This window comes from Panthera leo, chromosome A1 (genome assembly GCF_018350215.1).
Source record: "Panthera leo isolate Ple1 chromosome A1, P.leo_Ple1_pat1.1, whole genome shotgun sequence".
Classification (NCBI taxonomy): domain Eukaryota; kingdom Metazoa; phylum Chordata; class Mammalia; order Carnivora; family Felidae; genus Panthera; species Panthera leo.
Window position 1 is genome coordinate 211,665,265 of NC_056679.1, and position 18,832 is coordinate 211,684,096.

Consider the following 18,832-nt stretch of genomic DNA (forward strand, 5'->3'; position numbering starts at 1 on the left):
AGAGTCACATGCTCTACCAACTGAGCCAACCAGGCATCCCTATTTGACTACTTTAAAACAAAAGCATTATTCAGTTTTCTAAAAAGCTAACTTCTCAGGACTGCTCAGGATTGAGGAGATCAGGAAGCTTTCGTTTTTGTGGCAAAGCTATGAATGCTTAGTAATTACATTGCGTTGTGTTACAGAATGCAGGACGAGGGATGCTAGGGCTGCAGGTGTTCCCACTGAGCCTGAAATCTCAGACACTACAGGACATTTCCAACAAAAGTACAAAAAGATTTAGTTTGAGAGGCTGTTTAAGCAGACATGTTTGTATAATGATTATTTATTGTGAAAGAACCACAACAATAGATGCCCAAGTTGCCAGGTTTGCTTTTTTTTTTTTTTTTTAATCCCAAACTAGATCACCCAAAGAGAACAGTAGCACCTCTGTCCAAACTGGCAGTTGGATGGGTAGGCTGATGTTTGATCCCTATTCTCTAAGCAGCCTCAAGAAAGGACTAAATTGCTGTGACCAGGACAGAATTGTCTTAAGAAACGTGTCATTCTTCAGAGATGGTCCCATAGACTGCCTGGTGGTTCAGGAAGAATTTGTAATTCACGCTCACCATGCAGAGCATTCCTTAGAATGAATGGAACTTGGCCAAAGAGCCATTTGAAGTCCCACAGTATCCTGTGGAAAGTCTTACTCCCCACCTTGTCTTCTCAATATTATGAGAAAGAGAGAACCCCTCAGCAGAAATTGTGATGATCCCCTCAGAATAGGCTCTCTGTACTCTCTTCCCTTTGGGATAGATTTTACTCGAGTCTTCCATTCCCTTTCCCACTCCACGCCTCCTGTTGAAATCTGGTTCTAGGAGTTTGGTTTCCAGAAGTCTCCCTTAACCCCCCCCCCCCCGCCCCGCTCCCCCATTTCTACAGCATCTCTTAGTTTTCTGTCCTGAGCCTACAGAAGCCCTGGCGGTGCCGACCCTCTACAGGCTGGTCCAGAGCCTCTATCAAACGGGCACCCGGAGTCCCAAAGAGTGAAGGAGGAGAGGCTACAGAAAAGTCCCCACGCCCAGTAGCGTGTTTACTCAGACCTTTTCAAGTTGCTCCAGGGCACAGCTCACCTGCCGCGCGCAGAAAGGAGCACGCAGGGTTTCCAGTACCCACGCCGCTCCCCGGGGAACTGGGAAGTCCAGGCTTCCGGCACCTGGCGCCCTCTCTTCCTGCTCGGTTACTAAGGGAGCACGCGAGCTCCCCTTTTCCTTCAGAGGCGAGAGCCTGAAAAGGTCTCAGTTCAGTCCCTCTAATCACAATGCATCCGCTCCCTCCCTCAAGGACGCCACTCCCCAGCGAATCGCTCGCGGCGTTTGCAGGCAAGTATTTAGTCTCAGGTGACCGCTGAGCGCAGAGTCGCGGCCCGGCTCCCGCGTACCCACTCCCCTGTCCGCGATGGTAAATGATACAATGGCCTCACGGGAGATGCCTCTCTCGCGGTGCATTTCTCTTGAATGTGGATCAAGACCGTCACTACTTTCTTCCAACTCCGAAAAAGTTTCTTATTCCCAAACCGGGCTCTCTGCGCAGCCACGCCGCAAGTCAGACGGCGCTGCGGCCGTCTCGCCTGCCAAGGCGCGAAGGAAAGGTTTTGTGGGAGGCTCCCCCAGTTGGACGCGTCGCTAGGACCCTTTCAAGAGCTCCATAAAAGTCGCTGGAATAAATGCGCTCAATTGCCTGCGCACCACTTGGCTGAGCCCCACTTCCTCGCGCCCCAATTTCTTTACATTCCTGAGTCCTTTCTCCGCTTCTGGGCGCCCCTACCCTGCCCAGTGTTGACAGCCTAAGGAGAGGAAGTTGTGTGGGGGGAGAGAAGGGGGACGCGGGCTGGTGGCTTGGCTCTGCGATGCTGACCCGGGCCCCTTTGCCAGCTTCCTCTCTCCACCTTGTCTGGAAGCATTCCCTCCCCGGAGACAGCCCCCTCGTCTTCTCAGTGGCGGCTCCCTTGCGCCCCTCCCTATCCTCTTCCCTCCTACCTCTCGATCCGGCGGGCGCCCAGCATCTCCTAATCCGCTCTCCTCTTTCCCCACCCGGGGAAGGCCACTTTGCGGTGACTGCGCACCCTGGGCTGAGTCAGTAGGCGGAGCTGCTGGGCAGCAGATCGTAGCGCCCCCCACTGTAGACCACCACGCCAGGCGGGTAGTAGACCAGGTCAGGCTCCGCGGTCGGGTGGAGAGGTGCCAGGGCCTGCAGCCCCTGATCTTCGGGCTCTGGCTTGGTGGTGGCTGTGAAAGGGCGCATGCTGGTGAGAGAGGGCGACGCGATGCGCCACAGCAGACTCTTGAGCGCTTTACGGAACTCGCGGCGCACGAGGCAGTAGAGGATGGGGTTGAGACAGCTGTTGGAATGAGCCAGGCACACGCTCACCGGGAACGCGTATACCTGGCATAGGAAGTACTCTTGGCTGAAGGGCACCGCGTTGAACTTGATGAGGATGCTCCAGGTGGTGAGCGCCTGGTTGGGCAGCCAACACAGGAAGAATGATAGGACCACGATGGTCACTGATTTGGTGACTTTGGACCGTCTCCGGGCGCTGGCTGCGGCCAGGCTGCCCCGGCCAGCCGAGGCTCCTCCTTCGGTCCCTGCCACTCGGCGATCGGAGATGAAGCGCACCAGCAGCAGATAGCACAGGCTGATGATACACAAGGGCAGCACGAAGCCTAGCAGCACCTTCTGCAAGTGGTAGAGGCCCAGCCAGAACTGTCTGTCGCCGCCCAGCAACTTGTCTGGGAAGCGCACCAGGCACAGCTCCTCGCCCATCACCTTGATAGTGGTGGAGAAGATGGCATTGGGCAACGAGGCCAGCGCGGCGGAGGCCCAGATCAATACGCACAGTGCTTTGGCTGAAAAGCAGCAGCTGCCCCCCAGGCTTTTGCCGCAGCAGTCGCACCGGCCGTGCCCTCGGGTCCTGTGGCTCTTAAGAGCCGAGGCCACCGAGTGGTAGCGCGCCACGCTCATGGAGGTGAGGAAGAAGACGCTGGCGTACATGTTCATGGATGTCACTATGGATACGATCTTACACATGGCCTTGCCGAAGGGCCATTTGAAGTCCAGAGCGTTTTCCACCGCCCAGAAGGGCAGGGTGAGTACGAATTGAAAGTCTGTCAGCGCCAGGTTGGTGACGAAGAGGTTGATGGAGGACTTGCGCCATCCCTGCTTACTCTTCATCAGGTAGAGCACCAGCAGGTTGCCGGTCAGGCCCAACGCGCAAACCACCCAGTACACCACGCTGATGAGGACCCGCACCCGGGCCTCGGTGTCTGCACTTTCTGTCCCGCCCGTGCCCGGGGGATGCCCCGGCGCCGCGCCGTCAGGCAGCTCTAGCCCCAGATCCCACCACAAGTCCTGAAGCTGCAGCGACGCGTTGCCGCTGGTGTTGGCCGCCTGCAGAAGGTACGGGATCATACTGAAGAGTTCTGCGAGCTCGTCTCCGCCAGCCGCCTTCTTCATAGTGACTGCCGTGGCACAGGTACCTGCAGGCACAGGTGCCTCTAGGTCATGTTCCAGGAGGACTTCAAGACCTAAGCGAGTCCAACGCGCTGGGGGTTCTGTCCCCGCGAGGGCGCAGGGCGTTCGTGGGAGCTTTCAAGGCAGCGGTTGCACATAGCTCTTGGGTACTGGGTGCCAAAAGCTTCTCTGGCCCGCGGCGGCGTTGGGGCGCGAGAGTTGGTCTCCGTGTCTGTTCTGGAGCGGAGTTCTAGAGCCGAGCAGCGCAGCTCCGAAGGCGAGCGGTGGGCGTCCAAGGATTCTCTGGCTGAGCTCGGACGATCCTTGCTGTACGATCCAGACGTTCCCGCACTGCGTTTGTTGGGCACTAGGCTATACCCACCCTACCCCTCAGGACCTCTATTGGGGGCCCGCTCCTTCTCTTTCAAATACCTTTGTCGGTTTCCTTTGCTGCTGCAGCTTGGACGAGGTTTCTGCCCTTTGAGAGGAAAAAGAGAGGGGAGTTCCATCTATCTCGCTCTGACTCTCCGGAGGTCTTTCGAAGTCATCCTCCCAGCCTTGCGCCTCCACCTCTCCGCTGTTGTCAGCTCCCAGTGAGTTGTCAGCCGCTGTCACCGGAATTCTACTCGCACCCGCAAAACCTAGGCTGCGGGCTCCCAGGGAGCATGCGTAAACCCCCGCGCGAGTTGAGGGGGCGCTTTCCGAGGTGCTGAACTTCTCCACGCCCGCTTCGGGAAGGAGGAAGCGGTGGGCGGCAGGGAGAGCCCACCAGAAGATTCTCCTGTTCCTCTTCAAAGTTTCAGAAGGAGATGGTTGTAACCCTTTATTTTCCTATGTTTCTGGAGAAAGTCGGCTTTGATTTGCTCTCCCTTCTTCTTGTTTATTCCCAAACATAACTACAGGTATTAGAATTTCTTTCTTTCTTCTTTACTCTCACTTTATCTTTGAAATGATACCATTCGATGAAAGATGGTTCTAAAAATTCAAGATCTCCTACCCATTTTTATTTTTAAAAGCAACGGTAGTGGCCTCTTTTCATGCCCAGACCCCAAGTCAGATGATGGGCTTTTACTGGATAAACACAAATTCCACGTCCCCTTCTTTAATTATCTAACCACTTTACTTGGTGTCTGTGATTGTCACGATTTTCAAAGCTTCTTCATATAGCAGAACTATAGGTTCAAGTGTTGTCCTCTGCCTTTGGTATGTACTAAGAACTGAAGTTAGGCAGAGAGTATACAATTGGGGAGCTGACTTCACAGACACTAGATACCTCCCATCCAGCTCTCAGCCCAAAGCTCTTTCACAAATTGCTTACTCACATGCATTCTCTTTACCTTGATGCAGTTGAAATAGGGGATTCTATGAGGCTGTTTTTGGACCACCAGCCCCTTACTTTCACTATGATTATAATCAAAACTCTTTAGCAGGTGTTTTTCAGACCAATGGAAGTAAATGTTGAGGAATCTTCTAAGTTACTTTGGGCAAGGGGAACCAGTGTAAACCATTTGAATTACTTCTCAAATCGCAGTTTATTTAAATGCCAGCTCAACTGCTCAATGTAAATTATACTTCTTAGGGTGAAATTAAGAAATTTGAAATGTTTTCTGCACTGTCCCCGCCTAAACTGAGACAAAAATATGTTAAGCATAATTGTCCTCTCTTCTGTGGAGTTCACGACTTTACTTACAGAGATCAAGAGGATGTGGCTTTAAAGCAGCAGAGATAGTAAAATAGTTAAAAAAGAAACGTGGTACCCAAACCATATGAAGGGAAACTGAAACAATCTGGATTCCAAAGCAAGAACCCAGTTCCAAGCAGAGAACATGCTTCCCTGTACACTCTGGACTTCTCCAGTTGCCGGCTAGAGGGCGTCAGGGCTTTAGTAAAAAACAAATCAAAACCAACCACCTTGAACAGCTCTAATCTGGAGAAGTTCAGCCCAGCTCTGATTATTGCTCCCAATCCACAAGTTGCCTCTGTGGACACCTCTTATCTCTGTTTTAGTATCCTCATCTTTAAGCTCACTCTTCACTTCATGTTTTACTAATTCTTTCTCCATCAAATTTTTCTCTCTCCTTTATTTAAAAAAAAAAGTTAAAAAAATATTTCAAGGTGCTATTGAAAAATGAGGAAGCCTATGGCATACTCTGACAATCCTTTGCCTTGTTTTTCACACCTGTATATGGAAGGAATTACAGTTTTTAAATATTCTGAGGCTAGATGCTAAGTAGGTGGCATCAGAGTCAGGTGGGGAGCTTGCTAAAAATTTAAGTTGCAACTCTCCTCCCAGCCCTATGCTGGCCCAGAGATTCTGATTCTCAGTGGATTTGGAAAAGGATCCAAGACTGTATATTTGCTTAAGTTTATTTTCATTTATTTTGAGACAGAGATAGAGAGCAACTGGGGGAGGGACAGAGAGAGAGACGGAGAACAAATCCCAAGTAATGTCTGAGATGTCAGCACAGAGCCCAATGTGGGGCTTGCATTCATGAACTGTGAGATCATGACTTGAGCTGAAATCAAGAGTTGGACGCTTAACTGACTGAGCCACCCAGGTGCCCCAAGACTCTACAACTTAAATGCATTCTTCCAGATGATACTAATTTTTTTCTACGTTTGGGAATATCTGGACTTTTATTTCTTTTCTAACTTTCCAGGTAAAAAAATATTAAGTCCCCAAAAATAATTAATGTCCAGTGGTGGTTTATCACACCCTAAGATTGGAAACAAAGGAAGAGAAAGAGGTCTTGGCACGTTTCCTTAAAATCACATTTGGGTCCAACAATGACATTTGCTTCATTGTGGGACTGAGAGGGCCATGTGCTCCTGTGGTATGTCAGACAGCACATCTCAGACTGAGCCCTCGGGAGAGGCTGTCCCAAGTGCGACTCTCCAAGAATTCAGCCAGAATGCTTCTAATGCTAGAATATTCATTTCTGAATCTGCTCTCTGAAAATGAACCAGAGATCATGTACAACAATTTATAGTATCACTTAACTAAGCCTGTGTTATGGAAGCAAAAATCCCTTTTCAAAGAAGTTCTTTTCCAACACTAACTAAAGACATTTTAGACCCATTATCCTAAAAATATGGGCCACATTTTTCTCAAACATCATCTAAAAAATTCAAGGAGAGAAACGTATCAGTGGTGGTCAAGTATCATTTAATTATACAAGATCATAATCCAAATAATGTAATATATGACAAACAAGTTAGTAAAGGCTAGGATGTGAGTTTGAGGGAGCCTGGTATCACATGGATAGTTTGTTCTGGGCAGACTGTAGCAAGATGGAAACACTTCAGCTGGATCTAAATGAGAAGACAGGAAATTACAGGAGTCAGGTTAGAGAGAATATATGTAATCTGAAATTCTTGAGTCTGGGATTCTACAAAGAAAAGTGGGTTTTCAAGTAAAAGAGAAAAGAATCTATTCTTTCAAGATTCCTTTGGAATATGTGCAGATAATCTTCGCTCTGAATTATTTCTTTTCAGTCTGAAGATAGCACAGAATTTTATTCTACCAAAATTATGAATTGAATTCCTAATATGCACAAATCAATGTGTTAGGTGTTTGGATATAAAACAACAAAAACAACAATGGTACAATAATAATAATAATAATAATAATAAAAGCAATGATAACCATTCATATTTCACATTTATTTGGAAACTATTATTTTTCTATGGTTGTTGTAACAAATTATCACAAAATGGGTGGTTTAAAAGAACAAAAATTTATTATCTCAAAATCCTCAACACTAGAAGTCAGAAATCAGGGTGTTGTCAGAGTTGGTTCCTTGGACGTTCTGAGGGAGAAAACATACCATGCCTCTCTCCTAACTTCTGGTGAGTCTATGTTGATTCCTTGGTTTGTAACAGTATCACTGTTATCTCTGTCTTTGTCTTCAGATGGCATTTCTCCTTTCTGTGTGTATTGTTGTGTCTCCGTCTTCTCTCTATATAAGGACTCCAGTCACTGAATTAGTGTCTACTCTAATCCTATATGACTTCATCCTAATCTGCAAAAGTTATATATTTACATTTCCAAACAGGGTCACATTCACAGGTACCGGGAACTAGGACCTGAACATATCTTTTTAGGGGACACAATTATACCCACTACACGTAACAACTGTGTCCACTGTGCAAAGGTTTTTGTCTGCATTATCTCACCTAATACACACAAGTGAGGTTAATACTACTATCATCCCAGATCTGATTTCCAGCCTTTTATCCCCAGAACTCTAGAGTTGCATATCCAACTGTTACTTGATGCTTCAACATGGTTGCCGGTTTCCTTCAGATTTTTCAATCTTAGTAAATGGCATTACTATTCACATAACCATTCAAACTAGAAACCCAAGAGTAGGGGCACCTGGGTGGCTCAGTCGGTTAAGTGTCCGACTGCAGCTCAGGTCATGATCTCACAGTCTGTGAGTTCGAGCCCTGCATCAGGCTCTGTGCTGACAGCTCAGAGCCTGGAGCCTGCTTCAGATTCTGTGTCTCCCTCTCTCTCTGCCCCTCCCCTGCTCATGCTCTGTCTCTCTGTGTCTCAAAAATAAAAATAAAAACCTTAAAAAAATTTAAAAAAAACCCAAGAGTAATTCTTTACCTCTCATTTTCCCTTACACTTAATTGAACTCAATGTAGCAGGTCTTGGTAGCATGTTCTCAAGAACAAAAACAAAAACAAAACCCCCAAATTCCTGAATCCACCTACTTCTTTCTATTTTTCAATTTCTCTCTGTGTTAGGTATCTCTTGCTGAATAATAATTTATGTTAAAACTTTATGGCTTAAAATAACAGTCTGTGTAGTTCAGGAACCCAGGCACGGCACAGTGTCATTGGCTCAAGGTCTAGCATGAGGTTGCAGTCAAGCTGTCATCTGGGGTTGTGGTCTTATTTAATTAATTTAGCAGTAGAGAGGGGAATTTGCCTTTAAGTTCATTCACAAGGTTGTTGGCAGACCTTGATCTTTCACTCTGTGAGATGCTCCACAGCGTTGCTTCACAATATAGCAGCTGGGTTCTGGCAGGGTAATGGGTGGGTGGGGGGGGGGGGGGGCAGGGAGAGGAATCGGCATCAAATCTATGTGGTGTTTTTATAATCTAGTAAAAGAAGTGGCACTCCTATCACTTCTGCCACATCACCTTCTTTAGAGGCCAGTCAATAAGTCCAGTCCATACTCAGGGAGAGGGGAGTTACACAGGAATATGATTACTAGGCAGCAGAGATCATGGGACTATATTGAAAGCTGACTACCACAATAGGGCATGTTGCCACAATACCCAGCAGGAAACAGGAGTTGAAGACCTACTCAACTGAGTCGATATCTCAACAGCGACACAGTGCTGGGACAATAAAGATTGAAGTTAAAGCCTAGTAAAATGGAAGGGAATATTAAGTAAGCAGTCCAGGCTTTCAGTCCAAACCCCCAAAGAGGCACATCCTAAGGGTAAGTTCTACACTCTATTCTCAACAACCAGAAAACACACACTTCCTTCAAATACGCATAGAACATTCACCAAAATAGACCACATGCTGGGCCAAACTCAAGTTTCAACACATTTCAAAGGATTGAAATCATACAGACCATGTATTTTAAGCACAGTGGAATTAAACTAGAAATCAACAAAAGAATGATTACTAGAAGTCCTCAAATGTTTCACAATTAGGTCACATATTTTAAACAACCCTGATTAAAGACGAACTAAAATATAAAATGTTATAAAAGAAAGTATAAAACAGTTTAAAATAAATCATAGTAAAATATGGCATCAAATTCTGTGGGATGTAATCAAAACAGTGCTTAGATGGAAATTTATAGCTGTAAGTGCATATTTTTAAAAAGAAAGGTTAAACATCTAGCTTCAAACTCAAAATACTAGAGGACGATAAATACTTTCATTCCAAAGAAAGGAGAAGTATGGGAATAGTAAAGATAAGAGCAGAAATATGCAGACAGCTTCTGCTATATCAGGGATTAACCTTCTAGTTGTTGGCTCATACAGAGGTGGGTGGAGGAGGTCCCAAGAGAAGAGCAGAGCAGCCCAAGGTGGGGTTGCTCAGGGGGCTTTCAGAATATTCATAAAGGAGAATATTTATTTCTGAGGGCAAAGAGAGGAATGAGTAGTCTAATACTAAAACCAGACTCTGTTTCCCAACTCCAGGTGGGAGTTAAGAGAGGAAGCCAACTCTTTAATAGAGAGGTGTGTCCATGGGTCTCAAAGCAGGTTATTCCCAGAACATTCCCCACTAAGTCTCCCAGCCATCCACCCTCACATCAAATATTTATTCGTCCTTTTTATCTTTGAGGGAAATGCAGTAATAAATAAAACATAGCCCTTGTGCCCACAGTTTATAATCAAGTGGAAAGTCAATTACAAGTTAAGGAATCATGAGATTCATTAACTTGACTCTCACTGCATGAAATTCAGGTTGGCTGCCTGCTTTCTAACTCAACACTGACAACATCAGTTCTTTTTGTGAGTCTTTCACAGGGTTCTCTCTGCCTTACATACGAACCCATGCATTCAATAAACATATCCTGTGTACTCCATTTTCTCACACTGGGTTTCAAAGACTCCATAATTTTATCCATATACATATCAGTCCTCTCACCTTCAAAAGATGAATCATAGCACCTTAATCTGACCACAGCCACTGCTTTACTGCAGGAAGCAGTGGCTGAATCAATAGAGCCCTTTGCTCTTGGAGGCCTCTCAGGAGACTTGGTGTAGATTTAATAGGACAGCAAACAATCAACTAATAGTGTGAGTCGGTGTTACCTGCTACACTCAGAGAGGCTAGGAAGCAACAGAGGAGGACTTCTTGTTGCCAAGGAGGCAATACTGGCAGGCAACATTTGGAGAGTGTGGCCAAGGTAGACAAAGGTGCTCGCAGAGGCATTTAGCACCTGGCCAGCTGCCCCCTGGGCTTCGTGAAAGTGTCTCCGAGAGCACAGAGTCTGGCTTTCTACGCTCTGAAGATTCAAAGTGCCGCAGATACTCATCTTGTGGCTGTAGAGATAACCTACATCTCTGTCTGGCAGTGTAGGCAAGCTATGTTAAAAGTGCAAACCATGAAAAAAAAAATAAAAAAATAAAAGTGCAAAACCATGAAGAGAAGTTTTATCTTTATCCAGGGTTAACTTCAAAGCTGGTTTTTTGTTATTTTCATGTATATCCTTAAGAGCCACTTTATCATGAGGAGAAGTATACACGAGTTGTTGAAATGAAATTGTTGGAGGACTTAGGGGCCTTGCTTCATAAGTTTCAAGGAAAGATCTTTAACAGGAATTGGTGGTATGCATGCATCTGCCTGAGCTTAGGCTGGGTGTCGGTTACCAAGTTTTATCTCCATCGCTTTTCCAATGGTCAACAGATAAGTTAGTGACAAAGTAAATGGATGGACCCACGGTGGTAGATCCATACAATGGGACTCTATGCAGAAATAAAAAGGAGAAGAGTACTGGGACACAAAATATCCAAATAATTACGCTGAGTTAAAGAAGGCAGACAAAAATTAGTTCATACTGTATGAATCCCTTTATGTGTAATTCAAGAAATTGCTAATGAGTCTCCAGAGACAGCAGGAGAGTTGGGGGGAGGTCATACAAGTAGGGACAGGAGGAGGGGACTGCAAAGGGATGGGGGAATCTTCTAGTTTGACACACACACACTAGCACACACGCACATGTGCACACACACACATATGTCAAAACTTATTGTGGTGATGATGTCACAGGTGTGTATATCCATGCAAATGCATAAAATTGTACACTTTAAACATATGCAGTTTATTGTATGTCAATTGTACCTCAATAAAGCAAAAGAAAGGGTATTATTGTGGTATATCCTTATTGCCTCCTGAGCAAAATCTCATTTACTCACTTCAAAGTTTCTTTGGGGCATGGCTGATCTGCTCTCAATGACCCCAGGAGGATACCAGAAAGCAGTGATGAATATCGGGGCTGTGGCCCTGACAGGAGCCTGGCAGAAGCCCTGACACTCAGCTGCTCTCCTGCTTCTCTGAGAAGAATGCCAGCCCAGGCTATTCATGGGCTTGTATTGAGCTCCGTGGGTTAGGAGAATATTAAAAGTGCAGTAAACTAGGATTGTGAACATTCCTTGGTATTTTCATACTTTCCTGACACCACTTTCCATGAAAGAAGTTCTGATCTGGTCAGATTCCAAAGACCTTGGTTGAGCTGCGTTTATTAGTGGATGGAATTATTGTTTGTTAACCAAACTCTATCATTGGTCTTTCTCTTCCATTTTTTTCTTCTGTGCAGCTGAGTATGCAAAGCCTGGACTCTTCTCTTGTCCTTACCTCAGTTTGAGCTAATGAATAACAATGCCTCCTTGAAAACGTTTTTCACTTGATTTTGCAAATACCACACTCTCCATTCTCATTTTGTTGCCTAGTGTTTGGTTTCCTGTGCTGATTTTTCTTTATTTCCTGGAACTCTAAATATTGGAGCACTCTCAATGTCTTAGCCTGTTTTGGCTGATATGACAAAAATACCATAGACTGGGTGGCTTGTAAACAACAGAAATTCATCTCTTACAATTTTGGAGGCTGGGAAGTCCAAGATCAAGGCACTGACAGAGTCAGTGTCTGGTGAGAGCCTGCTTTCTGCTTCACAGACGGCTATTTTCTTGCTGTGTCTTCACGTGGTGGAAGGGGTGAGAGAGCACACATGAATGGCACAAATCCCATTCATGAGGTTTCCACTCTCATGGACTAATCACCTCCCAAAGGCCCCACCTTCCTATGCCATCACATTGGGGTTTAGGATTTCAACATATGGTGTGTGTGTGTGTGTGTGTGTGTGTGTGTGTCTGGGGGAAGACACAGATATTTAGTCTACAATACCCGGAGTACAAGCTTCACATTTGTTTTCTTCTCTGCTACATTCTCATAATAGATACTTTCATTCCATTCAAGGCTGTCAATATCATCCAAATACCTATGATGACTTCTGAATGCATAACGTCATCCTGAACCTCTCTCTGAACTCAAGACTTGTATATCCATTAGCCTATTTGCCTTTTCCTTTCAGATATCTAAGAGATATCTTAACATGTTTCAAACTGAACTTTTGATTTCCCCCACCCCCACCAATTCTATTCTACCTTCCATCTTCCCCATCTCAATTATTGGCAACTCTAAACCTTGAAACGCTCCTTGAGTTCTTTTTTTTTTTCCTTACACCACACATCCAATTTATTAGAAAGTCTTGTTTTTACTTGCAAAATAAATCCAGAATCTGATAGATTTTCACCATGTCTTTTGCTACCACATGATGTAACCCATCATTATCTGATACCTGAGTTAATTCAGTGGCTTCCTAACTGCTCTCTATGCTCCTCCCTTTCCCTCTCTACAGCAGCCCAGGACACCCTATAAATCCTAAGTCATTTCGTGTCACTTCTGTATCCTGTATTCAACTCCCCACCCACCATGGCTTCTTTACTTGCTCAGGGTAAAATCCAAAGTCTTCCCTGTGGTCTCTAAGGGCCTTGTGACCTTCCCTCCCCTTCTCCATCACCACTCTCCCCTTGTCCACACACTTGACAAACATTTTGCTTCTTCTTGAGCTCTTTAAGCATATTCCTATTTATTCCCAATAAGGTCTTTCCCCAATAGGGTCTTTCCTATTACTGTCTCCTTGGACTGGAATGCTCTCTTCCAGATACTTATTTTGTCCAGATTCTTAATTCCTTCCTTAAAATTACCTTAGTGGAGGCCACTCTTGACCCTCTTATATAAAAGAGGAACCCACTCCTCTCAATACTTCAGTCCTCCTTAGCCTGTTTTTGTTCCCACCGCTCTTACCACTGTCTTACATATTATATATTTACTTGTTTGTTCTCTTTCCCCCTGGCTCAAGCCAGGACATATGAAAACATGAGGAAAGATTCTCTGACTATTTTATTCATTGTTATACCCCCAATGCCTAGACACAGAAGCAGTCAACAAATATTTGTTGAATGAACACACGGAGTATTCTCTTTTTGCTAACACAGTAGCGCTCAAATATTCCCTGATACATCCCATCCCTAATTTCTTCCTTTTCTTGGGAACAATGGGCACACCATTCTTTAATTCAGATTTAATCTTTAAGGCAGAATGACAGAAAGGGACTGGTGCCCACGTGGACTAACACAGGACCAATCTGATAATGGTAACCTCTGAAGTTGCCAACATGGTTACTCAGAGACCACCATGCACGGGCACTCAGTTGGCTACTCACTTCTCATTATTAGGCTTCTCTAATTTCCAATCCGATAGCATCTTTCTTCATCAAGTGTTAAATTATTTTACAGAATAACAACAAATTGTTACATTTATTTTTTTTTATTTAGAAACAACCACAAACTTACATGAAAGTTGGAAGTGGGGTTAAAGAGAACATTTTATGTTCTGAATCATTTGAGAGTAAATTGTCAACTAGATGCCCCTCACCTCCACTTTCATGTGTATCTCTAACAAACAAGGTCAGTGTTCTACATAAGTCACACCGTCACAAACGGGAAATTAAGTGATACAATACTAACACTACATTCTTTGTCTCCTTTCAAGCTTCACTAATTATTCCAACAGTGTCTTTTGTGACAAAAGGACCTTATTTAGAATTAAGTGTTGCATTTAGTTGTCATATCTCTTAGGTCTCCTTCAATCTGGGACAGGTTTTTAGTTTTCCTTTGACTTTCTTAGCCTTTTGCAGATTAAAAAAAAAAACCACCAGCAGTTATTGAGGGAGCTGAGGTGCCTCAACTTAGGTTGTCTGATGTGTTCTCATGATTAGAGTCAGACTATGTATCTTTGGCAGATATTTCACAGAGTGATGGTGTTCTTATTGGAGCCTATCAGGTAGCACATAGTTTTGATTATCCACACTACTGATTTTGTTTTCTTTGTTTACTTGATTAAAGGGATATTTGCAAGCTTTGTTCACTCTAAAGTACTCTTTTTGCCTTTATATTTAATAAATATATGGGAGGAGATAATTTAAAATTGTATAAAGTTGTATAAAGTTCCCGTTCTTCATCGTTTATCTATTTATCATTTATCTATTTGTATCAATATGGATTCATTGATTCTTATCTTATTGTAAGATTTATTACTATTATATGTTTTTGCTTAAACTTCCTTAGACTTGGCCAGTGGGTGCCTTTTCATGTTAACTCCTCTCTCCTTTTGACAAGCTCTCATCTTTCTTTGAGTTTTTGTTTTTGTTTTTGTTTTTGTTTTTCAGCAATAAAATGCTTCTGGCTTATCTTCTATCTCTCAAGCCCTAGTTCTAAATCAAGTCATTTCTCTAAGGAGTCCTAGTTCTTAGGCCTATTTATATCTTTATTTCTGTATGCATCTATACAGTCATCAGCAACTTTGGGTTCATACCAATTACCTTCAGTTGTAGTCCAACACAGAGTTTATTCTACTTCTCTCTCTCTCTCTCTCCCTCTCTCTCTCTTTTCATATTGGTAATTCTCTTCACTGGCAGTGAGAAACTTGACTCCCATTATCCTTGCTGTGTTTACTTATTTAATGAATTTCCCTGTATGTAACAGATCTCCAGTCACCACCAACCGTTTCCACCACCACCCCACCCTTTCTTACCCTGCCAGTATTTCAGCACCCTTCTGGGACATTCCCTCTCAGGTGGATGCCCTCCTCACTCTGCTCAGGTTCTGATACCATGCAGTGGGCAGCTGTCTTACATGGATAACGATTTTACATTGCTGAGGCTCTGACACCTTTGTAATAGGCTGCTCCCTGACCCCCTCACACAACTTGGAGTCCCTCTGGCAGACCTCCCATATGAGTCTCCCTCCATTAACCCAGTAAAATCTTGTTACATTTCATTTTGATTAGGCTTAAGATGATCTACAAACTGAAATTAGTTTCAGTTTACTGCAACATTTTTATTTAAGTGCTACACATTTTTTTCTGAAATATGCTGTTTTCTTTCAGCCAATAGTATATTTCATTAATCAGGGATCCATAGCCTTCTCAGCCATGGCTTTCAAAGGGGCATTGCCATGACATTGTTTATTTAATTAAGTTGATTAATTACATTAGAAGAATGGTCCAAAATGGAACCCACTTGATACAAATCCAGGTAACTTTACAAAATCTACAATGCATAGATTCCAGAATCTTCAGATTGAGCCAGGAAGGCAAACTCTCTGGGGGTTGAGTGTATGGAGTAGGCAGTGTTGATTACCCATCCACCTACATATTGGATACAACTGGGTGGAAGAATAAAAGTGAACTTACACTTCTAAGAGTTACAAATACTTAGCTCCATATTCTTTTAAGACTGGAGAAAGGTTTAAAAGAAAATAGTACAAAACTACCCTATGACCCAGCAATGGCATTACTAGATATTTACCCAAGGACACAAAAAATACTAATTCAAAGGGATGTATGCACCCCAATGTTTATACCAGCATTATCTACAGTAGCCAAATTATGGAAATAACCCAAGTGTCCAACAACTGATGAATGGATAAAGAATATGTGGTATGTATATGTATTTGTATATGTATATGTATATGTGTGTATATGTGTGTGTATATATGTATATATATACACACATGCACACACACACATACACACACAATGGAATATTACTCAACCACAAAAAAGAATGAATCTTATCATTTGTAATGACATGGATGGAACTAGAGAGTATTATGTTAACTGAAATAATAAGTCAGTCAGAGAAAGACAAATACCATGTGATTTCACTCATATGTGGAATTTAAGAAACAAAACAAATGAGCAAAGGAGAAAAAAAGAAAGAGAGAGAGAGGCAAGCCAAGAAACACACTCTTTCCTAACTATAAAGAATGAATTGATGGTTACCAGAGGGAAGGTGGGTGGGAGAATAGGTGAAATGAGTGATGGGGATTAAGGAATGCACTTGTGATGTGCACCGGGTGATGTACGAAGGTGTTGAATCACTATATTGTACATCTGAAACTAATATTGCACTGTGTGTTAACTAACTGGGATTTAAATGAAAACTTTAAAAAAGTAAAGAAAGTAGTATATGTGACAACAATATTGAAATGTATGACTTTTGAAAACAATGTTTTGTTTCCACTTTCAAGTAGAGGTAAGATCCGACTACTCTTGAAAACCTCAGAGGAAGACTCTTCTCTCCATCCTTTGGGTTGACTTAGGAACAGCAGCTTGCCAACTATAAAGCGTGATACACTGATTTTTACTACGAGGTAGTGGTTGTGGTACTCAGGCAGGATTAACAGATGGAAGGTCTATTTTTATGACATGCCCATTTGTGATTCTTGGGGCAAAGTCCGGGTTGTTTTGGTTTTGGTTTTGATTTTGGTCGAAGTCAGTTTCTTTTGCCTTTCTAGTGTTAATGACAGCTCTGAAAAATGCAGGGACTAACAGTCCCTGAATGTCAGCTATCCCTTGTGCTTCTATAGGCTTAGTTGGAAAGTATGAACTTCCAAAGCCTTCTTTGCTCATGAAACAGAGGGAGCTTTTTGTGAAGCATCTCATATCTTTTGTCACAATTTGCATTTTTGTACAGAAAATACTTCGCCATAAAGAACTAAACCACTACCTGAGATGCTATGGTGATGTCTGTAGATTGTCTGTATATCAGTGTTCTTAGTCCTTCCACTCTTTGTGAATGACAGCATCACAAGGGGTCTTTAGTAAGATGGATTTGTGTTTGATTCTGTTGGGTGGCTTGACTGAATCTTTTCTTTTTTTCTGAACCTCACTACTTTATCCTGGTTTTTCTCTTTGTACTGATGTGATCCTAGGCAAGTTGTATAGCCTTTCAGTGTTTTCTCAACTATAAATGAAGGATAGTAATATTACCTGCCTAATAGGTTTTTGTAAAGATTAAATAAAGTAATGCAGATACACAGTGTTTAGCAGAGTGCTTGATGTATAGTCAGTGTGTAGTCTATTTTATTGTTTCTGTTCTTCGCTGTTATTCAGCACTTGGATTTTCATGTTTTTAAAGTCTTATTTTCAATGGTAGTATATTTGTATCAGCTGGCTCGGGGATATTTTGGACACTGCAGTGATTCACAGGTCTGGTGTTTATAGTGGACATATCAGGAAATGTAGTTGGCTTTTTTTTTATTGCTACCACCCTTTGTCACCAAGAACATTTGTTACCTTTTTCCAATGAGTAGAGGAAAAGGTGAGTGGGATTAACTTTTCCCTCTACCCAGAGGAAACACCAGGCTTTGGGGGTATTTTGTAAATTCTGGAAAAAGGAGGAGGAACTTAGAATAGTGCTGAGCCATGTTGAAAACGTGCTGAATTTAGAGACATGAATTGATAGTTGCACCACTAGGGCAGTTAGGTGAGTCTTAACAGCACCTGGAAATAAAAAGCAGGGAAAATCGGCAGTTAGGGTAAAACAAGGTTAGAGTTTGATGAGGAAGAGGTGTTGAAGGCGCTGGTGAGAGATGATTTAAGGAGATGACTCATAGGCTGTGGATAGGCAGAAAAGGAGGTAATGGCAGAGAGATGTTTAAAGACTATGGGACCACCAAAGATGGAGAGGTCAGGAGATACGCAGTCCTTACTAGGCTGAAGACCCAGGGTACTGGGTACAAAGGTTTGGAAGGGCTGACAGAATACGAAGTTTTGGTGGTGGGCCCAAATTGTAATTACAAGGGTCCTTATAAATGGAAAAGGGAAGGAAAAGAGATAGTGTCAGGATGATGCCCTATAAGAGATTCAAAGGCCAGTGCTGACTTTGAAAATGGGGGAAGAGGGCAAGGAGCCAGGAAATGTGGTCTTAGAAGATAAAAAAGGCAAGAAAATGACTCTTCTCTGCCTCCAGAAAGGAAGGCAGCTGTGCTTACACCTTGATTTTAAGCCAGTAAGACCTATCTCAGACTTCTGACCTCCAACTGTATGATATTAAATTTGTGCTGTTTTAACTCACCAAGTTTATGGGAATTTGTAACGTGAATAATAGGAAACTAATTCAATATCGTGGCGCATATGTATCCAGTCTGAAGGATCCATGCCCACCACAAACCTGCGAGAACCACCTTGCACTTAGATCACCGCTTTGACGTTCCTGCCCAGGCCTGCGAGAGGTTGAATGAGTCGGTTTCCCCAGCCTCTCAAGGAACACATATGGTTGGCTGGAAGCCATGGAGAACCAGTATGGAGCCGAATTCCTCCTGAATGGTGTAAGGAGGCCTGTTTCAGCCCAGAGGTGTGAAATCTTGGCTGGATTATTCCAGTAAATTCTCAGGATGCCTGGCAAGCTCCCTGGTTTGCAGCATTGTCTCAGTAATGTACAGCTTGAGCCTCTGAATGG

At 43.5% G+C, this 18,832-nt stretch overlaps 1 protein-coding gene across 1 annotated transcript; it reads right to left on the reverse strand.

Moving 5' to 3' along the window:
- Positions 1-2,115: 2,115 nt before the first annotated feature.
- Positions 2,116-3,492, reverse strand: RXFP3 (relaxin family peptide receptor 3). The gene has a single exon (XM_042908100.1). The coding sequence runs from the start codon at positions 3,490-3,492 to the stop codon at positions 2,116-2,118; it is 1,377 nt and encodes a 458-aa protein (XP_042764034.1).
- Between the last annotated feature and the right edge of the window lie 15,340 nt (positions 3,493-18,832).

Coding starts and splice junctions, on each gene's coding strand:
- RXFP3 (XM_042908100.1), bottom strand. CDS start 3,492: ATGAAGAAGGCGGCTGGCGGAGACGAGCTCGCAGAACTCTTCAGTATG.